This window comes from Lepisma saccharinum, chromosome 15 (assembly GCF_977018435.1).
Source record: "Lepisma saccharinum chromosome 15, izLepSacc3.1, whole genome shotgun sequence".
NCBI classification, from domain to species: Eukaryota; Metazoa; Arthropoda; class Insecta; order Zygentoma; family Lepismatidae; genus Lepisma; species Lepisma saccharinum.
Genome location: NC_139243.1, coordinates 7,535,456 through 7,553,945, shown reverse-complemented (window position 1 = coordinate 7,553,945; position 18,490 = coordinate 7,535,456). Strand labels below are relative to the sequence as shown.

Below are 18,490 nucleotides of genomic sequence, written 5' to 3'. Positions count from 1 at the left end.
GCGAACGTCACAGGTAGAAAGTGTTCGTCGCTCTTCCCTCGTGGCCACGAAGGTCAGCTGTCCCCGTCCACCAATGACGAGGGCGGCACTCGGCGTTTCAGCCAATGGGAGACGAGATCTTCCGCTGGAGCATCTTCGTGATGATGGTAACCCGCTCCTGTAGGAATTCCCTCCCACGAAGCAAAATTTCCCTTTCTCTTAACAAAAATCCCTCGCCTGACAGAACAATTACATGGGGAAAGAAAAATACCGGGTGTCCCAGAAGTCTTTCCCTGATTACAAATTTGATTCATATCCGCTATATGCAAACTAGAGATGTGAAAGTGCTGCCAAACTGTTGGAAAACTAACCAAGTTTTATTTGTTGCAGGTTTCAGTAACGTGGCTGTAGTGTAGCAGTGTCAGAGCCAAGAATCTACAGATTCTTTTGACCTTTTCGACTAAACCTCTGATGCTTCTAAAGTTTAAACCATTCTTATCGTGATTCATTAGTTCTCTGACTCCCTCAAAACAAAGCTTTCCTTCCAACCCCTTCTTCTTTTAATTCTACATAAGTTAATCACAAGAAAAATCGCATGATTACGTATCTGATAGGCAAAATTTATGTGTGGAACTAGGATTTCTAAATAGAATTAGTCACCTATTCAGGGCCGTATTTAGGATCTGTAGACCCCTAGGCTCAACTTGTGCTGCGGGCCCTACCGGCTGGAATTTTTTTGAAAATAATGTTTCAATTGAAAATAATATTTTAATTTTAAACATATTGTAATTTTAAGTAAACATGTTAGGCAAATGCAAGATAAAAAAAAGGAATGTAACAAACAAGCAAATGTTACTTATATTTAATTCAAATACAGTACCAAACAATCAGACTTAAAATGAAATTGTCAAATAATCTTAGTGGCTAATTCCTTTGCGCCTACACTTGATACTAATGAAGCTACTTATATCTTCATAACTTAGTTGTTCGCAAATTAGCCAAGAGGAAGTATAAGGTATGCCCAAATGAAAAGGAGACCTTTGCTGTAGCGGCATTGTATCTAATCGAAGAAGGTAAATATGTTGCCGATAGATGGCGCAGTGTTTGTCCCAGTTTGCAGGTGTGGCGAACGGTTTCGCCTGCTCTTTCCTCAGTTGACGAGAGTGGTTTTGTGCGACGGGTGCATTATGGATTCCTCCAGATCAGCGCAGAGCTGTAATACAATTTCTTCGGCCAGAATAAATTTATCGCAGGATGAAGGACCTCTACTCATGGACTGGCGGTACTGCAACACGTTGCAGAGGTTTAAACAGGCCATCAAAAACAAGCGCAGAGGTAAGCTCTTGAAGGGGATAGTGCTGTTCAAGGACAACGCTAGGCCACATGTGGCCAAGAAGTCCCTCGACCTGCTGAGAACATTTCAATATAAAGTCCTCATACATCCTCCATACGGCCTGATATTTCCCCATGTGACTCCCATGTCTTTGGCCCCTTAAAACAATCACTAAAAGGTCAACGGTTCACCTGTGACAAGGAAGGCAGAACACCGTGGAAAACTGGATCCGTATAAGCAACCCAGGAGTTTCTACACTGAAGCCATCCACTCCCTTCCTACGCGCTGGGGTCAGTGCATCAATATCAATGGCAATTATGTGTAGGTATCATGTTACACATTAATTGTAATTCACATATTATGTAATGCAAATATTCTGTAATATAATCTTCTTTCGATATAACCGTAGTCTCCTTTTCATTTGGCACACCTTATAAAATAAACTAAATCAATCAATAAACTCATATCAGCTATCCACTGAAGAGTTCAGCCGAATTAGCCCGCACAACACACAAAATAACTGCGTCGACGTCTTCTATGATTATAAGAGGGCCCGCACCACAGTATTAAAACAAATACATTTTATTTTATTTTAGTCTATTCAAAATTAAAAATCTTAAACAGTTTTTTTTTGTGGTGCGGGCCCATATGCTGCAGTGTAGACAGCCTGCGCGTAAATGCGGCCCTGCACCTATTTTCAATTCAATAATTCAGTTGCTTTTTCCAAACCACATAACTATTACATCAAAATTGGTATTGTAGTGGTTATTGTGATTGCTTCTTATTAATATTTATTAGTAGAACGAATACAAAGTTTTTATTTTGTATACCATGTAGATATTTGAAAATGACAGGTATGTAAAATATAAATATAAAAATTGTAATGAAATAAAGAAAAGAGACACTTCTGGAATTTCAATGTAGACCTAATTAAATGTCGAAATAATTTAATGTTTTGCTGGAGGAAGCAACGCTGAGGTTTTTATTTGTTTATTTAGAGATTATTTTAATCATATGCAGGCTTGGATTTATATATGTGAAGACCCGGAGCTTACAACACCAAGACCCCACCCCAATCCCCTCCACAGTTTCAGTTATAACTTTTGGCCAAGCTACATGAGATGGTTAGTTATACGTATTTCTACATTTTTTCATCACATCCGAAGCACTTATTTTCTTCTTTATGTGGTACTTTTAAAAGCAGTTTTGTCCCCAGTGAAGGCCCAGAGCTGCAGCCCTAAAGCTCACCCTAAATCCTGATATCATGTTGACCATACCCTGCATAATTTTGCGCCTCTTAAGCCCACTAGCTGCTTCCAATCATAGAAGTATTCAATTGGTCACAGTTTTCTTGTTTCAAGATCTCTAGTAAATCCCTTTGCTTTCTAATAACAAAGTTAAATCAGCTTTTTATGGGATGATGGTATATGTAAACATTTCAAGTATACATAATGTTCATTAGTAAAATATACATGTAATGAATACCAGAATACACTTATTTATTGCAACATTCACATATCTCTAAGTATATGTACTTAGTGAATTTGATTGGGTGGGCACAGGAATTTTTGGATGGGCGCTTGCCCACCCGTGTCCACCCCTGTCGCCGTCCCTGACACAACAGGAAACCCGCAGAGGATTGTACTGGCCGTGAGTCTAGACGCCATAGCCTCGCTAGTCTGCAAAATACAGTCCAGGGTGTATACATGGAAGGGAGGTTGATATTTGGATGTCTTAAGAAAAGGGTCATCCCTAGCACCCCAAGTTTTCATTGTTGTGAAGTGACGTTGGTAGTTTATTATCCGCTTTGCCCGCAACGAAGTTACTCTCTGTTTAATTACTATTACGCGGACAGATCATGTCTGCGATGAATATTTTGCCGTTATTAACCGAAATATAATATTTTCTGGTTACCTCTCCGTGAGAGAGTGACTAGCGCAGCGTTCTACGACGCCAGAGGTCCCGGGTTCGAATCCCGGCCTGAGCATAGGTGTTCTTTTTGACCGTCCATTCATCAATTATCATATCTCATCATTCATTATCATCTTCGCTATTAACCAAAAAGGTGGCAGAAAACGAAATAAAATAAACCAGCAGTGCTTCTCCCTTTTCCGCACTCTTTTGCAATATTGTGCATGTAAAAATAATACTTTGCCTGTTGCACTTTATTATGCTTAGTAAACCAACTAACAAACACATTCTACCTGAAACTATGTAAATTCCATTTCAAATACATGTCTAGTTTTTACCAGAAAACCCAAACTTATGATCCCAATTTATCTATTCAATAGCTGTCTAAATTCTCTCTCAACCTCTCGAATTTCACTCACTAACTCACTATAACATACTCATTTTACTAACATTGACACCCTCATCACTAACAACTTATAATATCGTCGCACGAATGCCAAAACCACGTGCGCTAAATCTTACTTTTGGAATAAAAGCTATTTTGTATTCATAGTAGAAAAGAATATATTATTATTAGCTCATATAAGTTGGCATAGGAATATATCAATAAAAATTAGTCACACACTGCACTAAGTGAAAAAGTCAAAATTCGCACATTTGTGTTTTTGGCACTTGTGCGACTATATGAGAACCTTGTTATGTTCTGGGGTACTTTTAGTAGGCCTATAAATAAAAATCCAGGGGCGGCGATTGGCTTCCAAAATTTGGGGTGCAAGGACAGATTACTTTTTCTTGGTAGATAAGGTTTTACATAGTTCGGGGGCAAAATGACAAAAAGTAGGGGGGAAACTGCCCCTCCCACACCTCCTCCCTAATCGCCGACACTGCCTAAATGCATGTAATCATAAACACAAAATACGATAATGTAAAATGTAATGAAAAATGTAAAATTTGAAACAATTAACTGATAAAACACAGAATCTGGAAACCATAAGTTGGATGATGTGCTGCTTTATTATTTATAAGCGCATAGCCCAGAATGTATGCAAAGGGAGGCGAGTTTCTTCAGCTGTTCCTATGTTTCTTTTTATATTATATTATGTATTTTTGAAAGATGACACGTCCTTTCCCATTGCACTAATATCTATTGTTATTAATTATCTTTTCTCTTGTACAAATGTTTATTGTCCTGTAATCTTCATTTCTGTAATTTACCTATCACTGAGTAATGTCAGGATAGTGACTAACCTGTATATACTTATCTTGTGAGGGCTGTTAACATGGCAATAACGATTGTCTTTTGTCTTGACTTGGAAGTTTGGGCTCGGTTTTTGAATAGAGTGATCAAGTTGAATTATAAAAAGTTTAATTTCTTTGAGTGAAATGGATTATATGTTAGGCATATAAGTATTTAGTTTGCAAAGAAGTAAAATAGACTTCCTTTTTCTTAGTGCAAACTTAACTTTGATTTTTATTTGACGAACTAACAGAGAGATATTACCCCATACCCTGAGACCATTTTTGTGTTATACTTATAATGTTATAATTATGTTCTTTTGAATTGAAAGAACGTGTCAAAGATTACAATGTAATAAGAGCTTATCTTTTGTTTGTTTTGCAGATCCCCTAAGAATATTGAAGGAAGCAGGATGTAATGGGAACAGGTGCAACGAAGATAAAGTACTATTTTTCCTTCACACACATTATCAACCCCCTTTTCCTTCTCACTTCCTATGTCTCTTACTTATGTCATATAGAAAAGGGTATGGCGGTTGAAAGGGTTGCCACCTTCCTTCGGCGGTGAATATCGGTTGATATTACACACAGTGTTGCCAACAGCACGAGAGAAAAACGGGCTAAATCGCACCCAAAATGGAGCTAAAATTCACATCCAAGTGGCTAGATTTACAAAGGTACGGCTGCGCACTGAAAAAAACAAACTGGTTCTTAATTCTTGGGTGTTTTGGTGCAAAATTTCTGAAACTCAAGGAACACAACTAATCAACTGTCAAGATGAGGGACATACGCTCAACCAAATTAAATTTTCTTAACTTAAATAATTTATTTCCCCCTTAAATTGTGATGACAAAAGCATTACACATTTTCGGCATATTCCTCCTTCATATATATGCACACGTACACTCTCTCTCTCTCTCTCTCACACACACACACACACACACACACACACACACACACACACACACACACACACACACACACACACACACACACACACACACACACACACACACACGGCCGCACGCACGAACTAGTCTCTGGGTGAGCATCACTGTTACGAACGATTCGTCGATTCCGCACCTCATTTCTGTGAACTTTCAAGGACCAGATGCAATGCAACTGAACGAAGATTCGCATTTTCTGGAATCGACGTTATCCGTAATTCGCCTCGGGCTACACAGCATATCAAAACCAGAAACAAGGGGATAAAGTAACAATGTGGACTTGCTACCTGCTCCCCAGGAGGGGTCGCAGGAGGAGCTTGCAGGTGGAGAGGAGGGTTGGAGTTGGTTAAGTGAATTCTTCTTTACAGTGTTGTAATGTTTCTTATTAAGCTGAAAATATGAGTTTACTTTATTGAATATACCAAAAAACATTTAATTACTGAAAGGGCTAGATTTGTAGCAAGATTTCTCTCTGTAGGGCTAAAAAGCCCCTTGGGGCTTTTGCTGAATTTTGGGGCTGAGTACGTACTCAAAAGGGCCAGTTCTGGCCCCAAAAGGGCCAACTTGGCAACACTGATTACACACCAGGGTGGTTACTCACCAGGAATTCCAGGAATTATGCGTGAATTATTGGCTCCTGGAATTCCACGTGAATTCTGCGTGAATTTCTCCCGTAGACGTGAAAAAATTGCATCTTTTATTAATCCAAATCTCATTGAATTAATACATATTTATAAATGTCCTGAGGCAAGTTTATCACAGTTTATATTTTATTTTTAAAAGAACAGAAAAGAAAGCTGCTTGAAAAAACAACAACAGAATTCTCGCAACTCTCAATCCGTTTGCTTTCTTAGTGTCCTTAACAAGAACAATCTACATGGCAGACTGAAGATTATTTCAAGATAAGATATCTTGAAGTTGATTAGGTAAATTGAAGTTTGAAATTCTTATATACAGGGTGTCCACAAAGTCCTGCTACCGTTACAATGAAACTTAACTTCTGAACTATATGAGATAAATACATCGATAAATCCGTGTTTCTTCTCCTCATTGGTCTCTAGATGTGAGGGACCTTTTGGATAGACATTTCCTTGGGAGATGGATTGGCCGCAATGGACCAATCTTCTGGCCACTGCGCTCCCCTGATATCACTCCCTTGGATTTTTTTCTTTGGGGGTACGTCAAGAATCATGTCTACGAAACCCCTGTCCCAGATCTTGTCACACTTCGTACACGGATTGCAGAAGTTCTCGAACAGGTTGAAGTGTTGTAATTGTAAATAAAACTTTGAGAGCTGTAGAACACGTTGCAAAAAACTGCATGTATTTATCTCATATAGTTTAGAAGTTAAGTTTCATTGTAACGGTAGCAGGACTTTGTGGACACCCTGTACAATTAGCAATTTTTAGTAGTTTAATATATCGAATAGGCCGTAACGTTTGTGACTTGTGTTTGTAGATGTATTTCGTGTATCAGTATGTGAAATGGCAAATGTAAACTTCGCAAATTAAAGTACATATTTTAAATATATATATAACTTTTAATTGAATTGAAGTAGAACTTTTAGATAGACTGGAATCGCACAGACCCTTTACATTGTTAATATATTTGTGTCTTTATATGTGTAGGTGGTGAGAGGCGGTAATGCGTAAGGTTGAAATCAGAGGCGTCTCCTGAACGCATGCGCAGCATGCACCGCATGCTTTCTGGAGACGCCTCTGGTTGAAATAAAGAAAACACCTGCTTGTAGCCTTGAATTTATGGAAAGTTCGCCTCATGGTTCTATAGTGGCCACCCTGCACACACATAATTCCATTTGAATGACAAGTCATTGTATGAGACTGGAACTGATTCGCTGTTGGTAACCCTCTTCTTCAGAATTTAAAATGTCAGTGTTTCTGCCCAGTGGTTAGAACAGAGCGCTAAGACGCCAGGGGTTCCGGGTTCGATTCCCGGCCTGGCCATGGTTTTCTTTCTGAGTATCCCTTCATCATATTTATCATCACTAGTTATTATCATCGCGATTAGTCAAAAGTGACAAGAGAGCAATCTTAAGTAACAAAAATACATGCAAAACGGCAATAATTGAATTTATTTCACAACCTCTCTTACCATTGAAAGGGAGGATTTCTGTAGTTTTACCAGATTAGTTAACTGAATCTCTTTTGTCGCTGTTGGCTGATTGTATTGTGGTTAAAAATACACACAAGACAAATGTAACAAATATTTGTATACAGGGTGTCTCATAAGTAATTGCGTAAACTGACACAGGTGAAAGTACACAATAATAGAAGCAAAAATGTATCAGTAAACATGGGTCTGCAAACGAACCGTTTTCGATATAATTGCGAATGTGTGGTTACAAGCCGCCACTGAATTCATTGTTTGTAAACGTCGTCCTAGTTGGTAAAATGCTAATGATGTGTGCGAATGTGTCAAGGTGTCACTGATTGCATTTTGTAAACACTGAGTGCTTTACTCCTTGCGCGGTCCGAGGTTTGCTCTTTGTAATGATGCGATCATTACTGGATCCTTTTTATGTTATAAATTGTGTATGTCTATGTCTATGTCCTGTACGTTTGAGTTCTTGGCCGTTGGGGAGCGGTAAGTTTCCAGTAACGGTTTAGGTCATTAGCGGGGCCTATAAAAGGAAGGGAAGGCAGCAGTCGGTCTCAGATGTTTCGGTGCAATTCGGCGAGGTAAAGAGGTGTTGTTTCTCTATGGGGCGAAACGAAGAATCTTTCTTGATAATATGAATAGGCGGATACTTTAACTTTCTTTCTTTCTTTTAATACACACACTTGCTCTTTTCACACTATCCCAATAGTTTATTTCATGTGGGAAACCGGGTACACAACACACATACCTTCAGCCACCTTTTTTGGTACTGAGGGTTATATTTTTTTTTTACTCGTGGAGCCAGTGGCTACGCGAGTCTACACACTCTCTTCGGGAAGGGGGGGCAGGGTACACCGGAATGTAATTTTGTGAATAACGGCCAAGAATTAACTTCTGTAAATATATTATGAATAAACCTATATATATCTAAAAGGAAATGGGCGTTAAGTTGTAATTTGAAGAGGTACGTGTCTATTGCCTAAACTAGCATCCACAGAACTTCAGGTACTGCAAGTTTTGAACCTCGGGACAAGGATTCAAAAATGTATGGTTGTGTATATTGTGTATGTTGCTGAGAATCAGCTTAAAAGCACAAAATATACTGTTACATCTTTTACAAAACAGAACATTTCCGACAGGTGGCGTTGCAATCAAACAGGATGGATACAATCAGTACGGAGAATTGTACATGCTTGTGACCAATTCCGAAATGTACCGGAGGTGTTCGAACGCATTTTACCAACTAGGACGACGTTTACAATCAATTAAATCAGTTGCGGCCTTTAACCAGACATTCGCAATTATCTCGAAAACGGCTCGTTTGCAGACCCATGTTTACTGAGACTTTTTTGCTTCTATTATCGTGTACTTTCACCTGTATCAGTTTGCGCTATTACTTTTGAGACACCCTGTATACAGAGAAACAAATCATTGAATCACAATCACAGAAGTAGTTACAAATTATGTTCGTTGGTGAAATACAAATTTCTGTGGTATCTGCAATAATAATAATTCTTAATGTGCTTGCTCCAGGTTCTATAAAAAGACCACAGAGAATGAAAAACAGAGAAATTGCGATTGTTCACCACAAATAAAAATAGGTAAAAGATATTTCAAATGGGATAAATACGAGAAACAGGAAAGTAGACAGTTGGAAGATGGAAGCATGCAGAAGACGGGAACATGTTATAATATTATCAGGAAGGAGATCCCATGTTCTAGCAGGCAGATAAATCGAGTGATCTTTGGTCGTGTCAGCTATTGTTGGACTTAGGGACTTCTTCATCATTTTGTTTACATGATCCTGTGGTTCAGGCATTTACATACTTTAAAAATTGTGATTTACCAACGAGAGAGGAGGATGTATTGTACGCGCCTGTTCATACAAAGTGGCACAAGTGTTCAACCCTCTAATTTGTGCCACTTTATGTGAATAGGAATGTACAATATCTGAAAAACCTTTTGCAAATAGACATTATGATAACGTATGGAGTATATTGTTGATACTTGGGAAGGATGAATATTTGTTTGTACTTCAGTTACCTTTACAAATAAAATTCTGGTTATGGTGCTCTCTCTCTCTCTCGCCCACACACACACACAGGCACAAATATATATATATATATATATACACATATATACAGGGTGTCCACAAAGTCCTGCTACCGTTACAATGAAACTTAACTTCTAAACTATATGAGATAAATACATGCAGTTTTTTGCAACGTGTTCTACAACTCTCAAAGTTTTATTTACAATTACAACACTTCCACACCACATACGCCCCCGTTAGTTGCCCTCAGGACGTCGAGACGATATTCGATCTCCATCCATACACGCTGCAGCATAGCAGCATCAACCTGTTCGAGAACTTCTGCAATCCGTGTACGAAATGTGAGAATATCTGGAACAGGGGATTCGTAGACACGATCCTTGATGTACCCCCAAAGGAAAAATCCAAGGGGGTGATATCAGGGGAGCGCGGTTGCCAGGAAATGTCTATCCAAAAGGTCCCTCACAACATAATCTGCAAAAACAAAACAAATAATAATAATAATAATAATAATAATAAAATACCCACTACTTATTAAAACTTTGAGAGCTGTAGAACACGTTGCAAAAAACAGCATGTCTTTATCTCATATAGTTTAGGAGCTATGTTTCATTGTAATGGTAGCAGGACTTTGTGGACACCCTGTATATCTGATCAAAGTTTAATGTTATATTCACTAATTAATATTACAAATAATTAATATAAACATTATTGTATTCATTAATATGTAATTTATGTACATTAATGTATACATTCTCAAGCCATCAGAATTACCCCTGTGGCGAAGTGGTTAGCACATCACGCTACGACGGCAGGTGTCCCGGGCTTCGAATCCTGGTCTGCACATGGATGTTTTTGAGTGTCCATTCATGAATTTAATCATATCATCCCTCATGTCCATCTTCGCAAATTAGCCATAAGTGTCACAAAAAGCGAAGTAAATTAAAGCAAATGAAATCAAGCCATCAGAAAGTGAGACCGACTACATTTTATTTACATGATTTTAATATGGCAAGTTTGTCATAATGTTATTGATTGATTTGCTTTATTTTACTTCGCTTTTTGTGACACTTTTGGCTAATTTGGAAAGAAGGGGATGAGTAATGATATGATGAAATTGATGAATGGACACTCACGAACATCCATGCCCAGGCCGGGATTTGAACCCAGGACCCCTGGCGTCGTAGCGCGATGTGCTAACCTCTTTGCCACGGAGACCAGCACACACACACACACAACATGAATCTCAAGATGTATTGCAATGACAGTAACATATTTATTTATATTTAATTTTTCTTTTTGGTGTCATGAATATACATTTGTTTTATAATAGCCCGTATGTAAAAATAACAGTGGAGCATAAGAATTATTATAGCTCGAGTTAAATCAGTTTCACCGAATACTTATTCTGCCTTGATAACCAACATAAAACGGAGCAAGTAGTTCTACCATTTGTCAACAGATGGCAGACGCAGCGGGCTTGTTCTAGAAACTGACGGTAGATGGCACATTATTACAGTGTACTTTTAAAGTTTCAATGCTGAAGCAATAATGCACACGACATCCAAACAGTTAATATTATTTTATACAGTAATATATGGGTCCGAATTCTAGCGTCTAATATTATATTAATTGTGAATAGTAGAAGGAATATGAATAGATGTATATTACAATCCCTGGTCAATAAAATTTAAAGAATATACAAGAAAAGCTACTATGAAGCCCACGTGAATTACATTGCATTTATTATATTGGTATGGTCTGAAACTCGAAATACAATAAAAATAGTAAATAAAATTAAATAAAATTGATAGTGAATATGGATTTGAAATATATACATAGGATTTATATGCGGTAATTGCTTGAGTTGTTTGAAGTAGAATAAAACTAAATGCGAAATGAAGGAAGTAGCTAGTTGTGATAACATGGCAAGACAATTATTTAGATATTTAACCGCGAACTTAATATTGATAATACATTTGAAACGTAGAAGATTACCAAATATAGAGTTTGATGCTGGTTAAAGCGAATTTCAGGTTGGGAATTATATAAAGGAGAAACTTCTGACCAGGTTTATTTTTTTTTTATTCTTAGATGTTAGAGCAATATCTTCATGTGCATCTCTTCCATTTAGTGTATGCTGAGATCTTTAGTAGACATGGTTATTCAAATAAATAACAAGAACCTGAAACCATACCTTGAATTCGTCGTGTGAGAACCACAGGGACGTAACTCCAATTTATGACAGGAGAGAGGAAACATATATTCTTATGACAATGTTAAAACATAAAACCGCCACATATAACAAGTCCTTCATTGTTACAGGGATCAGGGAATGGAACAAACTGCCTGCACCATTGACTAACATGATTTGCCATCGTAGTTTTTTACGAAAGAACTATAGGACTACTGCAACTACATTAACCTACATATCTTAATAATTGCACCTGCACTTACACATCATACCTATCTCCGCAACCCCACACACAATGTGTATCTTTATCTTTACTCCACAGTATACATACTAATCAACTAAATGTATTATTTTATCATTGTGTAATCTTTATATCATCTTTATTGCATTATCATGATCATTATATTTTTCATTGTTTTTATTGATTTATTGTATCTCTGACAAGGATTGGTTGCAAGAACGGCCCACGAGGCTGCTTAAATAAATACCATTCTATTCTATTCTGATATCGAGTCCATCTGTTTGAAATTAGACTCCTTCAGAGAAGTTTATTGAAACAAAACTGAAAACAGCATTTTTGGAGTTACGTTCAGCTGGATCTCGCAGAACAAATTTACAGACACACTGTCGCTGTATTTCTGTACCAGAAGATATACTGCTTCCAGATCCTTTATGAGGGAATACAAAGCCATAAGCAAATAAATAAATGTTGTCCTTCTTGACAAGACATGTAGTGAAATTGTGGAAATCACACCTACGCATAAAGTACTTATGATTTGAAATAGAGTGAGTGACATTATGATATATACATATTCTAAACAACATACGTATTGCTTATATTATATTTTGGCACCTTCAATTATTACTTCCTAACATACTAACGATTCATCATCCTTAGAGTTTTCATTTTTATTATTCTGTTATTCTCCTATTGTGGTCATTGTTACCTTGGAAGGAGTCACCCTTCCGCATGTAGAGAGTCATCTATGCATTTTACATAGTAAAGTGTCAGTGTAACCATGCATAGAAAGGGCAATAGTTTTCACAGTGATATTCATCACTATATAATTCATTACAGAGACACCATATTTTCACTGCGAAATGTAATCTTTTCACTATGTCGTTCGTATTAAGAGTGGAGATTCCTCACTGAGAAGAATCAATCTTCTTCACTATCCAGAGTCGATATTCACTGCGAGGGATATTCTTCACTACACGGAAAACCTGTTTTCCTTCAATGAGAAGAGTTCGTCTCTCTCACTGTGGATAATATTAATTCTTTATTGATGAAGAACGAATAAAGTACACTCATTGTTGGGTGTAAACATATTTCTTCTGCTGAGGACAGCTTTTCTTCTGTTGGGTGTAGATTCTTCTTCCGTTGAACCGTTGAAAGAAATTATGTGGAGAGCAGGCTTTTCTTCTGTTCAGAACTGACCATTCTTCTGTGTAGAATCAGATTTTCTTGTGTTGAGGTATTGAGATATCTCTTCTTCTGTGTAGGTTCAGCTTTTCTTTTATTAGGCGTTAGCTCTTCCTGTGTGGAAGATAATACTTTCTTCTGTAGAGAGTTAGGTCTTCTTCTGTGTAGGGTCAGGCTTTCTTCTGTTGGGAATTTGCTCTTCTTCTGTTTAGAGCTAGGTCTTCTTCTGTGTAGGGTCAGGCTTTCTTCTGTTGGGAGTTTGCTCTTCCTCTGTGGAGGATAATACTTTCTTCTGTTGAGAGTTAGGTCTTCTTCTGTGTAGGGTCAGGCTTTCTTCTGTTGGGAATTTGCTCTTCTTCTGTTTAGAGTTAGGTCTTCTTCTGTGCAGGGTCAGGCTTTCTTCTGTTGGGAGTTTGCTCTTCCTCTGTAGAGGATAATACTTTCTTCTGTTGGGAGTTAGGCCTTCTTCTGTGTAGGGTCAGGCTTTCTTCTGTTGGGAGTTTGCTCTTCCTCTGTAGAGGATAATACTTTCTTCTGTTGGGAGTTAGGCCTTCTTCTGTGTAGGGTCAGGCTTTCTTCTGTTGGGAGTTTGCTCTTCCTCTGTGGGGGATAATACTTTCTTCTGTGTAGGATCAAGCTTTCTTCTGTTGGGAGTTGGTTCTTGTTCTGGGGAGGATAGGACTTTCTTCTTTTGGTAAATGGTTCTTATTCTATGGAGATTCGGATTTTCTTCTGCTTTGAGTTAGCCCTTCTGTTCACAGTTTGCTTTTCTTCTGTTGAGGATTAGGTCTTCTGTAGATAGTCACATTTTGTTCCGTGGAGAGTCAAGTTTCCTCACTGGAAGGAATCAAGGCTCGAATGTTCCTCTTGCAATATACTGTTCATTTGCGCCTTCCTCGCAGCGTAGAAGTGCAACCAGTAGACTATGTTGAAGACCACGAAACCGAAGGGGAACAATATTAGAGCCACTAAGTCCAAGCACTCGGACTTAAACCTGCTCCTTTTAAGGCACCTGATGCAGCGGAACTTTCTGGTTAAAGCAGTGGTGATCTTCCTCTTCATGGTGTTGGCGGACTGTGCCCTCTGAAAAACACAAACACTTTTTTTTACATGTGGCACCATTCAAAATATGCGCAAGAGCAGGTATTACATTTCTTTAGTCTTTTATTAACTGGTGGATGCATATGCCCGTCAACAAAGGTTAAAGGTTCGAGTCGCGTCTTGGGCATGGATGTTCCTTTGTGAGTTTTCAAATTTTATCTTTCTATCCGCGCTTTTCAGAACTCACCGGTTATTCTAAGTGAAATATAAAGTAGTACAGAATTTCGGGAGGGGGGGGGGGCATAGAGTAGTTGGTTAAGGCACCGGATTTGTAGTAAAGTCACAGGTTCGATCCCAATCACTGGTAAAAAGAAATTTGTTCATCTGAAGACGAGAGAAGATGTGTTCTCTCGAAACGTGATGGTGGAAAAAGTATAATTGAAAGTACTAGAGAATATATAATATTCAGTTAACATTGGAATCCCCGATGGCGTTGTAGTAACGTCGTCGCCTTGTAATCAAGGAGTCCCGGGATGGAGGCATATAGTGGTTCGGATTCCACTTTAAACTGTAGGTCCAGTTCCGATTAGCCTTACTGTGCATAAAGTGGGCTTGCAACACTAACCAACCCACTTTAAACTGTAGGTTCAGTTCTGATTATAGCCGACTTAACAATACAATGAACGTAGCTCAAATAAGATGTTCTGCACTGATGAGAGGACGGCGTAGGGACGCTTGTGTGATAAACGGCGAGAGCGGGTTATCGCTATGCTAAATAGTGCGCTCGTAGCTCAAATAAGATGTTCTGCACTGATGAGAGGACGGCGTAGGGACGCTTGTGTGATAAACGGCGAGAGCGGGTTATCGCTATGCTAAATAGTGCGCTCGTAGCTCAAATAAGATGTTCTGCACTGATGAGAGGACGGCGTAGGGACTTTTGTGTGATAAACGGCGAGAGCGGATTATCGCTATGCTAAATAGTGTGCTCGTAGGTCAAATAAGATGTTCTGCACTGATGAGAGGACGGCGTAGGTACGCTTGTGTGATAAACGGCGAGAGCGGGTTATCGCTATGCTAAATAGTGCGCTCGTAGCTCAAATAAGATGTTCTGCACTGATGAGAGGACGCCGTAGGGACTTTTGTGTGATAAACGGCGAGAGCGGATTATCGCTATGCTAAATAGTGTGTTCGTAGGTCAAATAAGATGTTCTGCACTGATGAGAGGACGGCGTAGGGACGCTTGTGTGATAAACGGCGAGAGCGGGTTATCGCTATGCTAAATAGTGCGCTCGTAGCTCAAATAAGATGTTCTGCACTGATGAGAGGACGCCGTAGGGACTTTTGTGTGATAAACGGCGAGAGCGGATTATCGCTATGCTAAATAGTGTGTTCGTAGGTCAAATAAGATGTTCTGCACTGATGTGAGGACGGCGTAGGGACGCTTGTGTGATAAACGGCGAGAGCGGGTTATCGCTATGCTATATAGTGCCTCGTAGCTCAAATAAGATGTTCTGCACTGATGAGAGGACGGCGTAGGGACTTTTATGTGATAAACGGCGAGAGCGGGTTATCGCTATTCTAAATAGTGCGCTCGTAGCTCAAATAAGATGTTCTGCACTGATGATAAGACGGCGTAGGGACTTTTGTGTGATAAACGGCGAGAGCGGATTATCGCTATGCTAAATAGTGTGCTCGTAGGTCAAATAAGATGTTCTGCACTGATGAGAGGACGGCGTAGGGACGCTTGTGTGACAAACGGCGAGAGCGGATTATCGCTATGCTATATAGTGTGCTCGTAGCTCAAATAAGATGTTCTGCACTGATGAGAGGACGGCGTAGGGACGCTTGTGTGATAAACGGCGAGAGCGGGTTATCGCTATGCTAAATAGTGCGCTCGTAGCTCAAATAAGATGTTCTGCACTGATGAGAGGACGGCGTAGGGACGCTTGTGTGATAAACGGCGAGAGCGGGTTATCGCTATGCTAAATAGTGCGCTCGTAGCTCAAATAAGATGCTCTGCACTGATGAGAGGACGGCGTAGGGACTTTTGTGTGATAAACGGCGAGAGCGGATTATCGCTATGCTAAATAGTGTGCTCGTAGGTCAAATAAGATGTTCTGCACTGATGTGAGGACGGCGTAGGGACGCTTGTGTGATAAACGGCGAGAGCGGGTTATCGCTATGGTATATAGTGCCTCGTAGCTCAAATAAGATGTTCTGCACTGATGAGAGGACGGCGTAGGGACTTTTATGTGATAAACGGCGGGAGCGGGTTATCGCTATGCTAAATAGTGCGCTCGTAGCTCAAATAAGATATTCTGCACTGATGAGAGGACGGCGTAGGGACTTTTGTGTGATAAACGGCGAGAGCGGATTATCGCTATGCTAAATAGTGTGCTCGTAGGTCAAATAAGATGTTCTGCACTGATGTGAGGACGGCGTAGGGACGCTTGTGTGACAAACGGCGAGAGCGGATTATCGCTATGCTATATAGTGTGCTCGTAGCTCAAATAAGATGTTATGCACTGATGAGAGGACGGCGTATGGACTTTTGTGTGATAAACGGCGAGAGCGGGTTATCGCTATGCTAAATAGTGCGCTCGTAGCTCAAATAAGATGTTCTCCACTGCTGAGAGGACAGAGTAGGGACGCGTGTGTGATAAACGGAGAGAGCTGGCTAGCGCTATGCTAAATAGTGCGCTCGTAGCTCAAATAAGATGTTCTGCACTGATGAGAGGACGGCGTAGGGACGCTTGTGTGATAAACGGAGAGAGCTGGCTAGCGCTAAGCTAAATAGTGCGCTCGTAGCTCAAATAAGATGTTCTGCACTGATGAGAGGACGGCGTAGGGACTTTTGTGTGATAAACGGCGAGAGCGAATTATCGCTATGCTAAATAGTGTGCTCGTAGGTCAAATAAGATGTTCTGCACTGATGAGAGGACGGCGTAGGGACTTTTATGTGATAAACGGCGAGAGCGGGTTATCGCTATTCTAAATAGTGCGCTCGTAGCTCAAATAAGATGTTCTGCACTGATGAGAAGACGGCGTAGGGACTTTTGTGTGATAAACGGCGAGAGCGGATTATCGCTATGCTAAATAGTGTGCTCGTAGGTCAAATAAGATGTTCTGCACTGATGTGAGGACGGCGTAGGGACGCTTGTGTGATAAACGGCGAGAGCGGGTTATCGCTATGCTATATAGTGCCTCGTAGCTCAAATAAGATGTTCTGCACTGATGAGAGGACGGCGTAGGGACTTTTATGTGATAAACGGCGAGAGCGGGTTATCGCTATTCTAAATAGTGCGCTCGTAGCTCAAATAAGATGTTCTGCACTGATGAGAAGACGGCGTAGGGACTTTTGTGTGATAAACGGCGAGAGCGGATTATCGCTATGCTAAATAGTGTGCTCCTAGGTCAAATAAGATGTTCTGCACTGATGAGAGGACGGCGTAGGGACGCTTGTGTGACAAACGGCGAGAGCGGATTATCGCTATGCTATATAGTGTGCTCGTAGCTCAAATAAGATGTTCTGCACTGATGAGAAGTAGTGCAGGTGGCCCGGTTCACCAACCGAAAGTGGGGCTCGGTGGGGCTCGCCTTAATGGTTTGCTCTTGTAAGGCATAAGCCCCATTTTCTCGCAGTGTTGCCAACACCTTACTCGAAAAAATCACCAAGGTTTTTTTTTGGTCTAACCTAACCTAAAGCAAGGAGTTGGCAACCTTGCTTGAGGCTTGCCTTACAGTGCATAAAGCAATTTTTGCCAGCCTACTGGTACTTTTGCCATAGCCTTTTACAAAAAAGGGAGAGGAGAGAGAGAGAGAGAGGGGGAAGAGTTAAACAACCGACAGCGCTGCCAACACCTACCTACAGCCTTTTTTTTCTTGGTCTAACCTAACCTAAAACAAGGAGCTGGTAACCTTGCTTGAGGCTTGCCTTACAGTACATAAAACAATTTTTGCCAACCTACTGGTACTTTTGCCATAGCCCTTTTACAAAAAAGAGAGAGGAGAGAGAGAGGGGGAATTAAACGACCAACAGCGCTGCCAACACCTACCTACAGCTTTTTTTTCTTCCTACTTAGCAAAAGCTACTATTTTTTTTTGAGGCTTAGCCAATTTATATACTGGCGTAACATACACACACTGGGCAAGGAGAGCCGGCAACAAACACGCACTGCCGTAAAAGAGAGAGAGATGGGTGGATGGCAACACAGTATGTGTGTGCGTGTGTGTGTATAATATGTAGCATTATTAA

At 39.9% G+C, this 18,490-nt stretch overlaps 1 protein-coding gene across 2 annotated transcripts in view; it reads right to left on the bottom strand.

The window, feature by feature from the left end:
- Nucleotides 1-13,197: 13,197 nt before the first annotated feature.
- Nucleotides 13,198-18,490, bottom strand: part of LOC145999383 (glycine receptor subunit alpha-4-like) — a 110,946-nt gene continuing 105,653 nt past the window's right edge. For both annotated transcript variants that reach the window (XM_083136327.1, XM_083136328.1), the window contains one exon: nt 13,198-14,277. In XM_083136327.1, the coding sequence (XP_082992453.1) occupies nt 14,029-14,277 (249 nt within the window). In that variant the 3' untranslated portion in view covers nt 13,198-14,028. The remainder of the gene's footprint in view (nt 14,278-18,490) is intronic.